At 39.5% G+C, this 18,124-nt stretch overlaps 2 protein-coding genes and 1 pseudogene across 2 annotated transcripts; all 3 read right to left on the bottom strand.

Moving 5' to 3' along the window:
• Positions 1 to 232: 232 nt before the first annotated feature.
• On the bottom strand, positions 233 to 1,483 carry LOC133711932 (pentatricopeptide repeat-containing protein At3g22690-like). Its single transcript, XM_062138001.1, has 4 exons — positions 1,377 to 1,483; positions 1,222 to 1,273; positions 931 to 1,110; positions 233 to 796 (listed from the first exon to the last, which is right to left on the bottom strand). The coding sequence occupies exons 1-4, from the start codon at positions 1,481 to 1,483 to the stop codon at positions 233 to 235; spliced, it is 903 nt and encodes a 300-aa protein (XP_061993985.1).
• Positions 1,484 to 3,200: 1,717 nt separating this feature from the next.
• LOC133711930 (enhancer of mRNA-decapping protein 4-like) lies at positions 3,201 to 11,181 on the bottom strand (annotated as a pseudogene).
• LOC133711929 (disease resistance protein RUN1-like) lies at positions 11,169 to 17,846 on the bottom strand. The gene is made up of 5 exons (XM_062138000.1): positions 16,556 to 17,846; positions 15,401 to 16,519; positions 14,914 to 15,201; positions 12,061 to 14,749; positions 11,169 to 11,310 (listed from the first exon to the last, which is right to left on the bottom strand). Exons 1-4 carry the CDS (start codon positions 17,126 to 17,128, stop codon positions 12,158 to 12,160), a joined length of 4,572 nt encoding a protein of 1,523 aa, XP_061993984.1. The 5' UTR covers positions 17,129 to 17,846; the 3' UTR covers positions 11,169 to 11,310; positions 12,061 to 12,157.
• Positions 17,847 to 18,124: the final 278 nt, after the last annotated feature.

Raw genomic sequence — 18,124 nt, 5'->3', positions numbered from 1 at the left:
GCATGCTGTTAGTACTGCCACAAAGACAACTTCATCTGGTTTCACCCCTTGGTTAAGAATGTCATCGAAAAGCTCTAGAGCTCGCTCCCCATTTCCTTCCAGGGCCATCGCTCTGATGGCTGCTGTCCAAGCAGAAACATCTCTTCTTACCATGTTGTTGAACACCTTCATTGCACTTTGAGGATCGCCACATCTAGCAAACATGTCAACTAAAGCTGTCCCGAGCCGCATATCACAGACTGTGTTTTTTATTCTGGATATAAGCATGAGTCAACTTTGCAAGATCAAGAGCTCCTAGATATCCGCAGGTAGATGCAACCTCCACCATCGTCACCCTATCTCCTTTTATTCCCTCAATCCACATCACCCAGAAAAGTTCAATTGCTTCCCCAAACTTGCTCTCTTGGACCAGAGCATCAATCGTAGTGTTCCAACAGACAAGATCACTCTTTGGCATCTCACTGAACGCTATCCAAGCTGACTTCACATCACCACTTCTTATGAAACCAGAAATCAACGAGTTCCATGATACTACCGTCTTATTCGACATATTGTCAAAAATTCTGCAGGCCATCTCTTGTTGGCCGCACTTCATGTACATATCAATCATGGAATTGCAAATCGTACCCCAACCTTCTACTCCATTCCTTAGAACATAACCATGGCAACACTTTCCAGAGAGAGAATCACTTGGTTGTGCACAAGCTGAAATTCCAGATAACATGGTAACCTTGTCGGGTCTTAGGCCCTGTTGCAGCATTTCACCCATCACCGAAACTGCTTCCCTAGCCAGTCCCTGGCACACATAATTTGACAAAATTGTATTGTAAAGAACCAAGTTTTTTTTCCACACATTCATCAAAAAGCCGCTGTGCAGCATCAGTAGCTCCACGCTTCATAAACATATCAATGATGTTTATTTGAATTCACCATAAGCATATTACACTTCAGTCCAGGCTCCCCAATGTAAGCACACAGCCTCTCACTCAACGAAGCATCCTTCAACTTTGCACAAGCAGAAATGACGCACACCATTGTCACCAAATTGGGCTTAATCTCGGCAGCCACCCTCTCGAAAACAAAGAAAACAGCCTCCTTTGGCATATTCCTCTTACCACAACCACAAATCAAACTAGTCCACGACACAGTATTTTTCGCAAGCATTTCATCAAACACCTTCTAGGCATAATCGAAGTCCCCACACCCTGCACGTAAACGAACCACAGAATCCCCAACAAACACATCTTCCTCCAAACCCATCTTCACAAGCCACCTATGAAGCGGAGCCCATTAACAGAAAGCCATAATCTTCGAGCCCAATAGCCTCGTCACTAAGCCCAGCACTCGAGTACCAACCGCTCATCAGAGAATTGTACATGAACAATACACCCTTTATTTCTTCTTCTTCAAGGAACAAGTGGGAGGCTCTGGAACTCTGGAAGGTGCTTCGTAGCAGAGGACTCAGCTGAAGCATTGCAGCCATGGCTGATGGGTCCGTTGCCTATTTGGGGTGGCAACTAACTTCCGTTCCGCACAAAATGGCATTTCTAACCTTGGCACATTGCCTTTTCCATTAAATATTTCTGTTGGTCTGCTTTTCTGTACCAACGGTTTCATATAGTAACTTGTGAAAGTGGAAAGTGACAGATAAATTAAATTCTGATAAATAAATTACTTTTGTACATCAAAATTAGTAATGGAGAAGCTAGAAGCAGGCTGCAGAAACTTGAGATCATCAAGGAAGTAATAAGACCACTTCCTCATGACTATCTTTGATCACAACAATCTCTTTACAAAGCCTATATATATAACAATTACCCCCAATTAAAAAATTAAAAAAAGAAGAATGGATTTGCTCAAAGCTTATATATATAACTGATTAGTTTCTTTGCATACCTGGACAGAATCAGCAACCTGCAGCCTTTTCCATTCAGTTTACCAGTCTTTTCCATAATCAACATGAACTCCACTACAGTCGAATCATTTACTCATCTACAGTAGTCACTTCCTTCCTGCTGAACATAATCAATGCCATTTGGTTTTCTAATAATATCTCATTCCTTAAACCCTGTCTTCTCGCACCTATACAGAAAAATGTAAATTTTGGGACCTGGGGTGGGAAATTAGGTTAGAATTCAATCCTCTCCAATGAGACCAAAAAAATGCAAGTTTTGCGCTGTTGATTAGGAGTCTTTGGATCTGTTGGTGCGTTCGTGAGTATGACCACCAGCTTCAGGCACATGTCGGGAGCTAGAATTTGGATGCAATCTGAAAACTTGTGCTTTAAGTTTACACTTCAGAATGCCATCTACTCTCTGTAATTTCTATTAGTGAAATTGAGATGACATTGGACACATGATAAACCAGATTTTATGCGCAGAGAAATAATCACTTCTAGAACTCAGTTTTAATGAGCTAACTTCTCAAAATTTTCTGTTAGTATCCCCAAATTTCATAAACATATCAACAAGTGAATTCACCATAAGCATATTACTCTTCAGTCCAGACTCCCCAATGTAAGCACACACCCTCTCACTCAACGCAACATCCTTCAACTTTGCACAAGCAGAAATGACACACACTATGGTCACCACGAGCACAAGTCGAACTAGTCCCCGACACAGTATTTCTCTCAAGCATTTCATCAAACACCTTCCGGGTATGATCCAATTACCAATAAACACGTGTTATTCCTCCAAACCCATCTTCACAGAAAGCCACAATCTTCGAGCACGCGCTCAATGCCATCTCACCAATAGCCTCGCCACTAATCAAAGACTGTACATGAACAATACAACCTCTGTTTTACGAATTAGAGGGGAGTAACATTTGAATGGAAATGAGAGTCGAGGTGCAAAATGACATTTCTAACCTCCTTTTTTTAAGTGCCTCAAAATATGGTTTCTTTATCATGAATTACAGTTGGGGTAGGGGAAAAAATTACAAACTCAAATTTTCTTAGCACGTTAAGCACAATGATACTACAAAGAGATGACATGGGATAAACCGGATTTTCTGTGCAGAGAAATGATCGAACTCAGTTTTAATGAGCTAACTTTTCAAGATTTTCCGTCAATATGACTAGTAGGATGCCAATCTAATTTCAGAGGCATGTTCGTGAGAAAGGTACACACTACGGAATGTTAGTGAGATTTCACTTTGAATAGTAAAAAGCACCGTCATTGGATGTGAAACAACCTCAGCTGTCATCATACAGGAGCAGCACCATAGTGATAGTAATTTGCTCCTTCCTATGATTACAAAACAAGGAAATGAAAAAGAAACGTCCCTTTATTCTTAGCATTGGATTACAAATTTTTACATCTCATTTTCATAACTTAACTAAGCGTCGTTAACTGCAAAAGACTAGCTTGTTAGAAAGAGCCTTAGATATTGCCAGGAATGGTATTTGGAGTTGTTCTGCAGCAGCCTCCAAACAGGGAAGCCCCAGCCTCACGCCACTTGTCTATGACTGTCTGCAAACACTTCATCAACCTGCCCACTCGATGGCTGCAGTGGAAAGCACATGCAGTCAAGACTTTTTCACAAACATGTCAATTCAACATTTTCATCATCCATGGAACAGTTCATCATATACAAGGAAGATCGGTTTCGTAATTTTACCAACAAATGGTACAAGATTCACCATCCGGTAATATAACATTAAATCTGACAAAAGAACAATTATTCCATGAATGATATGATCTAAACCCGGATGCTATAGCTGAAAGAGTAGGGCAAGCACTGTGCAATCATATAGAAGGAGACTTACCACCCATTGCTTGCTCTGACCAACAAATGGTCTCACCACTGTTGGTGTATATCACTATTGGTTCGCTTGTTACCTGCAGATTTGATAGGCAAGGAACATTAATTAGATGAAAATGTTAAGGGGCTAACTTACAAATGCTAATTTATTCCAATTAACCTAAGAAAATGAGCTATTCGTCCAATGTTCTGTTCATTTCATTAAACCGGTTTCTGATTGCAGAATTATGTTCAAATAAAAACCTAAATACAAAGCTTAATACGTATACACTATTAATCTGAAACTGAATAGTTTTTATACTTCCTCTAAGTTACAAAAAAATGAAAAAGGAAAGGTATTTATTCTAAGAGGATTACGTACTCATTGATCTGTTTTGATGAATAGATATACTTGTTGGAGAGAGCTTGATCCTGCAGCAGCCTCTAAATACACTCACGCCACTTCCTTATGACTCTGAAAACCCTCATCAACCACCACATAAGATCGCAGCATCGGGACACAGGCAGTCAGACTGTTTGAAGAACACATTTGAAATCAAAATTGCCATCAGTTAATGCAACCGTATATTAAGATCCAAGTTTTTCATAATATAAGTACTAAGTAGTAGTTGTTTCTCTGTCTTACGGTGCCACTAGACCTTGTGAATGGTAATCCAGATTGGCGCTAGCTACTAAATATGTGCTGCTGAATTGATGCAGATAATTAATGCTTGCTTGCATGAATCTACAACAGAGGCAAACTGCCAAACTCCAAGAAGGAGTAACTACTCACAGCATCAATTCCATCCTTAGAAACAATGGAAACCAATTCCTTCTTCCTCAAGAAGTTCAGCACACCTGCCGCATCACCTTGAAGCACGATACTTTGCCAAAGCCAGGCTAGAACTTCTGATACCAAAAAATTGTTGTGTATGAGTTTGAAAAATTATTGGTCAGATTTATGAAATATTGAAATTTCAAGTTGTAACCTGTAGAGGAAAATTTAATATGCTTTGAACAAACCTTAATAAGCACTGCTATTCTGAAATGACCTCAGCATACAACACCAGCACCATATATGCTTATAGCTCCCAGCATCATGCCACTTCCTATGGCTACCTTTGGCGCAAACTCTTGATCAACCACCCCATTAGATCACTGCAATCAGTGCAATGGAAAAGACATGCAGTCAGACTTTTTTAAGAACAGATGAGAAATCTAAATTGCCATTATCTTCTGTTTTCATGTGCTCAGAGTACAAAGCATTCAATTGAATCGTATCTTATTTCGGCAGAAGGGTGTTGGAGGAAAAGAATGAACAGAATATCATGTATATAAAGCAGGGAACTCACCATCCCTTGCTTGCTCTGACCATCAGAAGAGTCTCGCCACTATAAGCCTATAAGGTATATCAATGCATGTTTGCAGGTATCCTTCCAACTACATAAGCAAAGAAACATTATACGGAAAGGTTTAAGAGCTAATCATGCATGTTTAATTTAAACTACTTAACTAGAGATTGTACCTTTTAAATAGGTAAAATCTACCAGTGAAGGAATCTAGGTGGTGTTCAGTTGATTTCAACAACAACAACTTGCTTGCAGGAATCTACAACATCGGCAAACTCCAACAAGCAATAACTACCGAAAGCATCAACCCCATCATTAGAAACAAAGAAAACCTTCTTCCCTCAAGAAGGATCAGCACATGCCTGCCGCATCACCTTGAAGCGGAATTTAGCCAAGTCAGACTAGAACTTTTAGCATATTCTTCACTGCTTGCAAGTACACCAATTATATAATACAATCCTTAGGTTTGAAAATTAAAATAGTGAAAAGATTAACATGAGAATGTTTGTCCTTCAGTACATGAATTAAAACAAATGGCACAGAAAGAAGGGGAGAAAAAACTTATGTCTAGAAATGTCAACCCTAGATTGCTTACTACTGCAGTTTTCAGAACAAAGAGAAAACCCTAAATTAGAATATCTTTAAGGAAGGAATACTCATAAAAAACTCTTGATTCTAACAGTTTGAAACTTGAAGTTGAGCAGCATCGTTTCAAGTTGTTGCTTTGAACCACTCTAAAAGAACACATCTCAGTGAAATTTGCTTCCGCTAATGCACCTCAAAATAGACCAGAGTAGATTGTATGCACATGATATTACATGGTAATGCATGGGAGTAACAAGGTGTCAGATTCTAATGCAGTAACAGTCCATATAGATTACCCCATTCTGATCTGAATGCTGACTACAACAATGCATTATACAGGGTGAAACAACAATCAGAATTTACTGCAGTTGAGTTTCCCCGCGCAGCTGCAAGAGCTACTAACTTACGTTGACCATCAGCCAGTTCTTCGCTTAGGGTTTGAGTCACTGATGATGCAGAGCTAATAGCTTCCTGCAATTAACATCACAATGCAGAGTCAGACATAAACACATGCAGATGCAACTGTACACCATAGTGAACCCAGAAGACCCACATAAGAAAGCAAAAGCAAAGCCAAAAAATTTCTCATTCCTAGAAAGATATCAACCAGTGGGATCTTGAACGACCAAAAGAAAACCTTGTCTCTAGAACCCAACACAGACTCATCCTTTCAGTCATCAACTCAAAAATACTACTCTTGCAGGTGGAGAACTAATATTTTGAGATTCAAAATGATAAAGTAATCTGGGGTTCACATCCAAAACCAATTGGCAATGGATGGAGTGGCCCAAACCCTTATAAACCCATAGGCAAGGTCCCATTTTTCCCATGTGGGATGTATATATTCTCAACACAAAACATAAACACTAGTGATACAGCATTACACATTCAAGTTCTGCTGTATCAACCTATGACCAGTTACATGCGCACCCCACAAGAAGTACTACAGTCATTGTGAGCAGATAATAATTCGTAATGAGCTACCAATCTTCGTTCCCCTTTTTCTCATATAGAATCAAAGACCCCAAACATTACAATTCTTGAAAGCATAAGCGAAGAAAATTTGTCAATAAATAAATTATTAAAAGCATACACACCATGGGCCAATGGCGAAAGTGCAGACTCATAATGCTGCGGAGCCACAGTTGCATGTTCAACCATTCCTTTCTGGAATGTGGCATCTACTTGCTCAAACATGGCTTTACATGACTTCCCAAAGGCAGGTACCACTGAAGCTTCCATGCTAGATTTGAGAGCATCCTATGTGAAAAGGTCATATATATCATTAGTTAAAAAGGATTACTGAAGCAAATCAAACATTGTTAGATATTCAAATCACAAATGCAAAGAAATTAATCACTATGACATTTAGACATACCTGAAGAGCTTGTTTACCCGATGTTTGAAACTGCGCCTTGATTTGCCTGGATACAGTATCTTCAAGTTTTGAATTAACTGATTTTTCAATTGATTAACTGCTTTATCTCCCACTTCTCTCTGCAGCAAAAGCATCAATTAGATAACAAAAGCCAACTTTATAGAGGAACAAGCCAGATCATCAAAATTCTTACCTGAAACCAATCAGATATAGCCAAAGGTATTGTTTTCTCCATAGCTGGAGTGATTGCACGAACAACAGCTGGTCCAACAGCGGCTATAATTTTTTTTCACGATTTTCTCTAACATGACCGGAAAGTCCTTGTTCACAAAGTTATTGATCAACCAGTTACTTGTTTAGTACGGTCTCGCAATAATTTCTCATTCTTTGCATTCTCTTCTTGAAACCGAGCCCACAGAGCAACATTATTGGCCTTTACAGCCTTCTCCATACTCCGACCGAGAGCCGCCTCTATTCGTTTTCCTTCCTTTGTAATTGGGACGGTAATCATCATTGTCATCTGCTTTTGCAAATCATTTTGCAGTCATTAGCTGCGCATAGACCAAAAGCCATACTTAATAGAAAGGATGATGAACCTAAAAACAAGTTTGATTACACAAAACACAACCATAACACACACAAGCATAGAACCTTTTGCTCTTGCCAAGATATAGACAGGTGAAATGGAACAAGAAAATTCATATTAATATACCGTTTCACCAAATAATAAAAGATTTGAAGACGGACTCAAATGGTAGTAGCTTAAACTGTGGAAAGGCTACTAAGCCTGCTTTACTAAGGCTAAGCTGAAAATACTTGGTACGTCATAGACAGGCAAGTTAATTGAATTTCCAAATTCTTCAGCACTCACCTGATTCATCATATCCTGCCTGGCTATAATCTGAGGAAATGCAGCTTCTCCAGAGTGGGGACTTGAACTGCCACAGTGCCACCTGCTTCATTGGAGGGCTCTATTGAGTTGAGCACACCTGGTGATGGGGAAGATGGACCTGATGCTTGCATATTTTTCCATTTCTGTTTTCTCGACTTTGCATTTGGTGTTTGTAGTTGTGACGTGGTTCTGGCGGTAGCTGACCCAGATACATCTTTTGTAGAGCGATCCTGGTCTTCCTCTCCAGAATGAGGCAGGGCTAGTGGTTCTGACATGCTGGCACCATCACCATCACCTGGGCTAGTGGTCTTCCTCTCCAGCATCAGCATCACTAGTCTCCGGTGGCGATGCAACAGGTTTTGATTCCATAGACGAAGTGGTAATATCTTTTGAATTGGCAGGCACCAACCGAACCAGTGCGCACAGGATACCTCAAGGTAACTGCACCCTCAAAACTAGTAGCTTGTATGGTTGGTTTCGATGCTGAATTAGTTGACACCGCCTCAGTTGCATCATGTGAAACACTGGAATCTGACTTTTCTAAACCTGAATTCTCCGATGGGGGAGGTAACCACTTAGATAAGTCCAAAGCATACTGTTGAATGGCTTGTGTTTGGACACAATAAACCTGAACGATTTGTTCACCATGAGGTGATATATTTGTCCCAGTAAAGCTCATAATAGGCATTGTAAATGCTGGCTCACCACCAAAGTCTAAGTGCATGGCATATATAGCATTCTTCTTAGCATTTGCAAGTAAAAGAAGGCCAGCTTGTGACAATGCTATGACTTGATTAAAGAATGCATCCTCAACTCGAGATTGAGCAGAGCTCTTTAACTCTAAGGTCTGGGTACTCTTCCATGACCCAGCATCACTGGGAAGCAGCCAGCCTTCTTCACTCACTGAGGACCAGATCTTCACTTCCCGATTAAGTGGGCCCTGTAAAATGGATTCATGCAATTACACTTCAATACACTAGGACATGCGTAGCCATCATCATTAGGCAACAGAATCACAAACCAAACCTTAGGATACAATGTAAACAAATATAGACGAATAAACAGGAAGGCCATCATAGGGTCTCAGTACTAAAAGTGGTTGTGACTTGCGATCTTCCCAGATCTTTAACTGTATCAGGATATGACCAAATGTATGAGTCACAAAACTTATATCAATCAAGAATATTGGGAAAAAATGTTTATGCATATGTGTCTTTGTGTATAAATAAAATATATGTGCCATAACAAGCTCATGTATTAGAACCCACGACCAACTCTAACAAAATTAAAATTAAATATAACAGGCACCCTAGTCGTCCCATAAATGATGTATTACCTTCGAAGAACTTAAAATGCAGTATGGTGCAGGAAATGATTTTACAAACCCAAATATTGTAGAAACACAACACGTTTACCCAAAAGGTGTCAATTGGCAGAACTTGGCAACAAGAAATTAGGAAGAAAAGTTTCACATGTATATAAAAATCTTATTCAAACCTATACTGAATCCATACAACTCACAAATCAAACAGTCAATTAGGAATCATAAACTAGTTGATCACCTACTTAACCTCGTTCCGAAACAACATTTGTATTGTTCATAAAGAAGATGGCCTCTTGAATGAATTTGAAATTGCATGAACCACTATTCCATTCCTAATAGTATCATACTATGTACTAAGTTTAGAAAAAATTGCCAATCTCCTTAAATATAGTACTGCTTACACTCTTACAATCTCTTTCAGCACTAGTGATTTTTCCTTATACTTTAGCAAAACAAAGTTCATCTGCCATATCCAGTTCTTCTGCTGTACCATATAAAAAGGGCTTTAAAGGACCAACAACAATAATTTATCCTAATTCATACAAAATTCCCTGAAGCATGGAGTAGAAGGAATAGCCAACAGATTTTTTTTTTTGTAACCAAAGCATTATTTTAATTCACCAAAAGAAAAGGGAAAAAATCTATGAAGTTGTAGAAGGGCAAGCTGGAGCCAAAGTGTTCCCACCACCCCTGATGAAAATGCACTTTAAGTTTCACTACTTATTCCTCTAAAAGGAAATATGTAACAAAGTCAGCAAAATGGTGAAGATACTTACAGTTCCATCCATTGAAGCAGAAACCAGCCAGGTGGTCATCCATTGGCACATTGATAAATGTGTCACCTCTCCATCATGTTTACCAACAAATTGGACCCCATCCATAAGTTTTTCAACAGGACACTTAATAGGATCCTCAGCAGAAGGGACTTCACCCTTTGCAACTTTAGTAGCATCAATTCGTAGAACACGCTTCCCAACCCCAACAGCCAAAACCTCCTGAGAGTATACAAGCAAAAGATATATCAATCAACCACTTGAAGAATAACAAACAATGATCATGGACATCAAAAGCATTTAGCTATAACTCTTCGACTGAAAATAGTGAAAATAGTATTAACAGAATCATTTGCTTGTTTATGACAGTGCCAACAAACTCGTGGACGAACAGCTTCCCCCTCACCAACTATTTGAATGGCAATAACAATCTTTCCGGTGATTTGTGGCGTACCTTCTTCATCCGGACCTTCAGAAATTTTCCACAAAAACAGCCGTCCTTCTACACTCACACTGCAGAAAATGATGTCAGATAATGCAAAAACAAACCAGAGGAAGAAAAGTATTGAGCATGGAATAAAAAAGAGCTACCTAGCCAAAAGGTGAACATCCTCAGCAAAGAAAGCCATGTATGTGACCCTCTGACAGAACAAGACATCGCTTAGGAGTATACACGAGATAAAGCAAAAACCCTACTAAGTTTTGCAGCCATCAGTAAAGTGCATTATAACTTTTTATTAAGAAACTAATCAAAGCATCAGCACCTACATAGCTATGATTGAGTCAAATTACATTAGTGATCATCACACTGCATCTTGCTAATCCAAACAGAGTGCCTATATATAGAATATTCCATTTACCTGTGTATGAGCTCGAAACAACGATCTCAATGCAGTGTGTATATTCAAAACCCGAATATTCCCCTGCTTCAATCCATAGCATATATATGACTTATTCACCGCAATTTGGCGGCCCAACACCAGCTGAGGATCCGAAACATACTTAGCTATGGGGGTAACTTCTAGCTGCGGCTGAAACTCCCCGGGTAACCAAACACCCACATCGTAAACCACGCTATCCCCAATCAAATGTCTGCCTTTCGGTAGCTTATTGCTCGGCATTCAAATCAGCATACCGCTCTAACAGTACCAATTCCATCCTTAGAAACAATGAAAACCAATTTCATTTTCCTCAAGAAGGTCAGCACACCCCTGCCGCATCACCTTGAAGCAAGATTCTTAGCCAAAGCCAGGCTAGAACTCCTAATACCAAAAAATTGTTGTATATGAGTTTGGCAAAATTATTGGAAATACTTATTTATGAAATTTCAAGTTGTAATCTGTAGAGGAAAATTTAATGTGCTTGTGGCATGCACATATACTAGGAAGATTTTTGTTAAAGTGATGCATTTCATATTCCATGTGCTTGATCCATGGACCATGTGGACAATGCAACACCGTGCCTTTTTAACATGAGATGTTTTGATAAATGTCTGAGTTCTAGCTAGGAGATTGTAAGTTTATTCACATAATTAAAGTCTGACACAGGGAGTAATTCATATCAAGGGTTTGGAGCATGCATATTCCAGAAAAGAAAGGGAAAAAAAAAAAAGATAGATGGAGAGCCATTTTGTTCCCTCCTGATCGATTTAATCGCATAGTTGAAAGTTGAATGTCATTGTCCTCTCTTTTTCTTATATTCACAGTTTCAGAGTATCAAAATCAATGTCAATGCTTTGTGTGCTGTAGCCACTAGTGACTGCCTAAAAAGAGTGCATGGACTATACATATTTCTGACTGCCAATGCATACATCACTTTGAATGTACCATGTAGTGCTTCTAGTGAGTAACTTGACTGGGCACCAATTGTTCAATTCTGGAATAACAGTTGCTAGTCAAAATAAGCCATAGTTGATTGTACATGATGCACATGGTTACGAAGTTTGAAATTCTAATGCAGTAACAAACAACATAGATCTGGGCTAAAAGAAAAGGATGAATATATGAACTTACAGATTGATGAGTAAATAGCAGATGAAGACAGCCTCAAAACAGGGTCATACCCAAACCTGAGAAATGTTGAAATCTTGCTCTAAAGACAGAGAAAGCCTTAACAACTCGGTTGGTTCCTTATGGTGTTGAAGTTGTGGACTAATTGAGCGATGGGAACACGCTCCCGCTCTTGTTGAAGATACGAACGCCAGCCACGCCAGCCACCGTGATGGGTCGGCAGGTCAGGGATCATGAGGATTGGGGAGATAGCCTCTATCAATGTCGAGGATCTTTCCTCCAGTGATTCACAACCCCAGGTTTGTAGTTTAACTTTTGGTGGAAGCTCCGGAATTCCTCGGAGTCTCTTGCAACCGGAAAAGTCAAGATCCCGCAACTTGACAAATTTGGTGAGGCAAGCAGGAAGACTAACAAAATTGTTTCTTGACAGATTAAGCCACTGTAATGTTTCCCAGCAATCAAGAGTCATCAGGAAATCACAATCTGATAATGAACTGCATCCCGCGATACTGAACACACCTAGCTTGGGAAGTGATACTGAGCAACCGTCGACATTCAAAATCTTGGTATTTGTTGGAAATCTGACAAGTTTTGAGCATTCACCAAGATCAAGAAACCATAAATTTTGCAACCCATAAATGCTGCACGGTAGAGTTGTGAGATTTTCGCAATCAGTAAGATCCAAATATTCAAGCCCAATGAGATTTCCAATTGACTCATCTAATTCTCTTATGTCACTGCCTTTAAGAGAGAGTAGTCTCAAAGAATCCATCTCTACTGGAATTTTTGGAAATGTAGCCAGTTTTGAGCATCCTCCCGCATAAAGAGTCTTTAGATTCTGCAACCCATAAATGCTGCACGGTAGAGTTGTGAGATTTTTGCAACCTCTAAGACCCAACTCTTCAAGCCCATTGAGATTTTCAATTGACTCATCTAATTCTCTTATGTCACTGCCTTTAAGAGAGAGTCGTCTCAAAGAATCCATCTCTACTGGAATTTTTGGAAATGTAGCCAGTTTTGAGCATCCTCCCGCATAAAGAGTCTTTAGATTCTGCAACCCATAAATGCTGCACGGTAGAGTTGTGAGATTTTTGCAACCTCTAAGACCCAACTCTTCAAGCCCATTGAGATTTTCAATTGACTCATCCAATTCTCTTATGTCACTGCCTTTAAGATAGAGTCGTCTCAAGGAATCCATCTTTACTGGAATTTTTGGAAATGTAGCCAGTTTTGAGCATCCTCTCGCATCAAGAGTCTTTAGATTCTGCAACCCATAAATGCTGCACGGTAGAGTTGTGAGATTTTTGCAACCACGAAGATCCAACTCTTCAAGCCCATTGAGATTTTCAATTGACTCATCCAATTCTCTTATGTCACTGCCTTTAAGAAAGAGTCGTCTCAAGGAATCCATCTTTACTGGAATTTTTGGAAATGTAGCCAGTTTTGAGCATCCACTCGCATCAAGAGTCTTTAGATTCTGCAACCCATAAATGCTGCACGGTAGAGTTGTGAGATTTTTGCAACCACGAAGATCCAACTCTTCAAGCCCATTGAGATTTTCAATTGACTCATCCAATTCTCTTATGTCACTGCCTTTAAGAAAGAGTCGTCTCAAGGAATCCATCTTTACTGGAATTTTTGGAAATGTAGCCAGTTTTGAGCATCCTCTCGCATCAAGAGTCTTTAGATTCTGCAACCCATAAATGCTGCACGGTAGAGTTGTGAGATTTTTGCAACCACGAAGATCCAACTCTTCAAGCCCATTGAGATTTTCAATTGACTCATCCAATTCTCTTATGCCACTGCCTTTAAGAAAGAGTCGTCTCAAGGAATCCATCTTTACTGGAATTTTTGGAAATGTAGCCAGTTTTGAGCATCCACTCGCATCAAGAGTCTTTAGATTCTGCAACCCATAAATGCTGCACGGTAGAGTTGTGAGATTTTTGCAACCACTAAGATCCAACTCTTCAAGCCCATTGAGATTTTCAATTGACTCATCCAATTCTCTTATGTCACTGCCTTTAAGATAGAGTCGTCTCAAGGAATCCATCTTTACTGGAATTTTTGGAAATGTAGCCAGTTTTGAGCATCCACTCGCATCAAGAGTATTTAGATTCTGCAACCCATAAATGCTGCACGGTAGAGTTGTGAGATTTTTGCAATCAGTAAGATCCAAATATTCAAGCCCAGTGAGATTTTCAATTGACTCATCCAATTCTTTTATGTCACTGCCTGAAAGAGAGAGTCGTCTCAAGGAATCCATCTTTACTGGAATTTTTGGAAATGTAGCCAATTTTGAGCATCCACTCGCATCAAGAGTCTTTAGATTCTGCAACCCATAAATGTTGCACGGTAGAGTTGTGAGATTTTTGCAACCACTAAGATCCAACTCTTCAAGCCCATTGAGATTTTTAATTGACTCATCCAATTCTCTTATGTCACTGCCTTTAAGAGAGAGTAGTCTCAAGGAATCCATTTTTACTAGAATTTTTGGAAATGTAGCCAGTTTCGAGCATCTACTCGCATCAAGACTCTTAAGGTTATGAAGGAATCGAATTGAATCCGGAACCTCAACTAAACTGGTACACCCAGATAGATTCAACTTCTTTAAGTTGGGCATTCCACTGAAGTGTGGGAGTTCCTTTAGGGATTCACAACCACTTAGATTCATACATGTTAGCGTTGAAAAATTCTGTATGGCAAAAGAAAAAGGAAAAGATTAACTGAGTGGCTGTATGGCAAAAGAAAAAGGAAAAGATTAACTGAGTGGATGCAGTAATTTACAACACAATTAGCTATTACTTATTTTTAATTAAAGAAGTCTTGGAAATAAAATGAATTATTAGATTATAGTACCTTACGTCCCTCCCAGAGTCGTGTGATTCTGCAACTCCCAGAAACATTGAGATTTACAAGTTTCTTTGCATGAAAATTGGATGGAAAACATTGCAACGGACATTTTGGCCAATCAAGCCACCTCAATTCTTTGGAGAGATAATCAATGTCTCCAGAAAAGAAATCATAATTCAGGTTAGGGCTTATGGAAATATATCTAAGCTTCTCCATCCCAGAGAAGCTTTTAGCATTCAGAGATATCGTAGAAGTTCGCCACGGGACTTGAATGCCTTTAACTTCCTTTGTTCCCTACGGTAAAAGAAAGCAAGCTTATTAACTTTGCAACATTTATGGTTGCAATTTCTATTCAGACAAAAAAAAAAGTAGTTTCAATTGGAAGCACAAGTACTGTTTCAATACAGTTTTCTTCAAGGTCTGAATGAGAAATTATATTCAATATAAAATGCTTTCCGAATTGAAAAACACAAAAGATCATTAATATACTTACTGTATTATATGTTAAAACGTCATTGACATCAACTTCACTCCACATTCTGCTGCGCTCCCCGGGTTCCTCAGGTGACTCCTGATTCACTATGCCTTTACCCATTTCTTCTATCAAATCATGCATCCAAATAAAACCACCCTTGAAACTCTCATCGTCAATCCGTATCAATGCTTTTTCTTGGAGTTTTTTAATACCAATCCCTGATTTGACGTCGTAGCAAGCTTCTAGTATTGGTTTCACATTGTCTACAAACTGCCCTTTAAAGAAACAAGCGATATCAAGAAAATATCCTCGCAAATCTACTCCCAAAGCATCGTAACTTATTTTGAGAATGTTTCTTATCTTTCTATAGGGATCTTCTCCTTTACAGCTATCTAATGTAGCTTCCCACTCCTCTCTGCTTGTACGAAATAGATGAGAGCCTAAAAGTATCAAAGCTAATGGAAGGCCCTTGGCATAGTGTACCGCACGTCGTGCAAGTTCCAGGTAATCATCTGGAGGTTCATTTACTTCGAATGCATGCAAGCTAAACAACTTCAAAGATCGAACATCATCTAACATTTTGACCTCGTATACTCCATCAACTCGGGTACTTAGCCAACCTTTATCTCTTGTGGTTATGAGAATCCTACTGCCAAGCCCAAAACAATCTGGGGATGGAACCAACTTCTGTAATTGGCTATAATCACTCACGTCATCAAGGAGTAAGAGAACTGTTTTATGTCGCATCCTTGTCTTTATAAAACTGACTCCTTGATCAACACTGCTCACCTTCAAAGCTGAGTCGCTTAAAATATCAAACAGAAGTCTCTCTTGCAGTCGTGCTAGGCCATCTGAAGTGGTACTTGTAATTGATCTAACATCTGCTAAGTAACAGCTATAATCAAACTTATGGCTAATTGAATTAAATACATCTTTTGCAATTGTGGTCTTTCCTATTCCACCAGGCCCCCATATTGCCACCATGCGAACAATATTTCCCTCGGCACCTAAGAGATTGTTGACATCTCGTCTACAAGACTCTAATCCAATTGGATGTTCAGCAACATGCAAGTCCGTGATAAATTTAGTTGGTCGGACAACTCCCCAACAATTCTCTTGATAAATGTAGTCTCGTACCTATGAATTTAAAAGCATAGATAGGAAATCAAATACTTCAAAAATATATATAATTAAATAGCTAGTGAAGGGGTTAGAGACATACTCGTCATCCTTGAGATGCCATCCAAACAAATCTGCTGCGTCCTTAAGAGCTGCCTTCCATTTGTCCATGATATCCCCGTATCTGCCACGAAGCGTAGCAAATGCGGTACCGAAGGCGTCTATTTGGTGTCGTACATGCGAGGGATCCACTTTGTAGAAAACCGGTTTGACCACTTGTCCTTTTGAATTTCTGCATTCAAGTATCTTGACAAGTTCATCCAAACACCACCTTGAGGAAGCATATTTTGGAGAGAAGACGACGATTGAAACTCTGGACTCCTCAATTGCTTTGAGAAGAGCCGGTGATATTTCTTCTCCTCTTCTAAGCTCATCAGCATCTCTGAAGGTCTCAATTCCCCTGTCACGCAAAGCGGTATACAAATGATCTGTAAAACCATAGCGCGTATCCTCGCCTCGAAAACTCAGGAAGACCTCGTATTTGTAATGATTTTGGTGATCAGCAGAAGAACGTGAGAGAGAAGAAGATGAAGAACCGGCTGCTGCTTCATTGATCGGAGAAGCCATCTCTTGCTTGCTCTGCCCGATCTGTTGAATGTTGCCTTTCTATCGATCTGCCTTCCTAGATTGCTTCTGTATTGTAGATCTGAGATCTCAACTCTCAAGTAGATAGTTTCTCGGTGCCTGCTGCAATGTGAATGTGTGGTTGAAAATGACTAAATCAGCACCTCTGTATTGACCTGCTTCTGTGTTGTCAGCCTTGTTCTTCTTTCGTTGCAATTTCTCTTTTACTGTACACTCACGAGGCGCACTTGCCAAGGAGCTTCTTCTTTCACTTTTTCTTTTTCTGCAGAGGTGATGACTTTGAAGACTTGGAAAATAATGCTTGATGGAACAAGGAAATTATCTAGTGCAATGCTTCTGTATTGTAGATCTGAGATCTCAAACTCTCAAGAAGATAATAACACTACAATCCCACAGCAAGCCGACCATGACAGTAGCATCAGCAATTAATGAGGATGCACATAGGCAATCCTTACCCAAAGGAACTATCTGGAATACTTTCCCACAAGAGGAGACAACTCGTGGACCAACTCAATAGTACAAGAAACCAGTTTTCTTGCTATATGTCAGCTCCAGACTTCACTCAAACCACACATTTCAATTGTACATTAGACAACTCCTTCAGATAGCACATGTGATCTATTGTAGTAATTATACAAGAGTTATTACCTTTACCTTCTCTGTTTTTCAAAGTCTCTCTCTCTCTCTCTCTCTTGTCAATTTCTTTCTGAAGATAGTTTCTTGGTGCCTGCTGCAATGCGAAAATGTGAGGTTGAAAATGACTAAATCAGAACCTGTATCAGCCTTGTTTTTTTTTTCTTTGCAATTTCTCTTTTTACCGTACACTCACGAGGCGCGCTTGCCAAGGACTTTCTCTTTCACTTTTACCTTTAAGACTGGACTGAAATTATCTTGGAAGACTCGATCTTTGGTTCTTTTTCTCTTTCTTTTTTCAGTGACGACGACTGTGAAGACTTGGAAAATAATGCTTGATGGAAC

This window comes from Rosa rugosa, chromosome 5 (assembly GCF_958449725.1).
Source record: "Rosa rugosa chromosome 5, drRosRugo1.1, whole genome shotgun sequence".
NCBI classification, from domain to species: domain Eukaryota; kingdom Viridiplantae; phylum Streptophyta; class Magnoliopsida; order Rosales; family Rosaceae; genus Rosa; species Rosa rugosa.
The sequence above is the reverse complement of the archived record's forward strand: the minus strand, read 5'-3'. Positions and strand labels throughout refer to the sequence as shown.

Excerpts from the sequence above, each read along its gene's own strand:
- LOC133711929 (XM_062138000.1), bottom strand. The coding sequence starts at position 17,128 with ATGGCTTCTCCGATCAATGAAGCAGCAGCCGGTTCTTCATCTTCTTCT. Across the intron at positions 16,520-16,555 it reads TAATTATATATATTTTTGAA|GTACGAGACTACATTTATCA; the intron begins GTATTTGATTTC and ends TTAAATTCATAG. Across the intron at positions 15,202-15,400 it reads ACGTTTTAACATATAATACA|GGAACAAAGGAAGTTAAAGG; the intron begins GTAAGTATATTA and ends CTTTTACCGTAG.
- LOC133711932 (XM_062138001.1), bottom strand. The coding sequence starts at position 1,483 with ATGGCTGCAATGCTTCAGCTGAGTCCTCTGCTACGAAGCACCTTCCAG. Across the intron at positions 1,111-1,221 it reads TGTTTGTTGGGGATTCTGTG|AGGAATATGCCAAAGGAGGC; the intron begins GTTCGTTTACGT and ends GGTTGTGGTAAG. Across the intron at positions 797-930 it reads TGAAGTGTAATATGCTTATG|GGACTGGCTAGGGAAGCAGT; the intron begins GTGAATTCAAAT and ends TATGTGTGCCAG.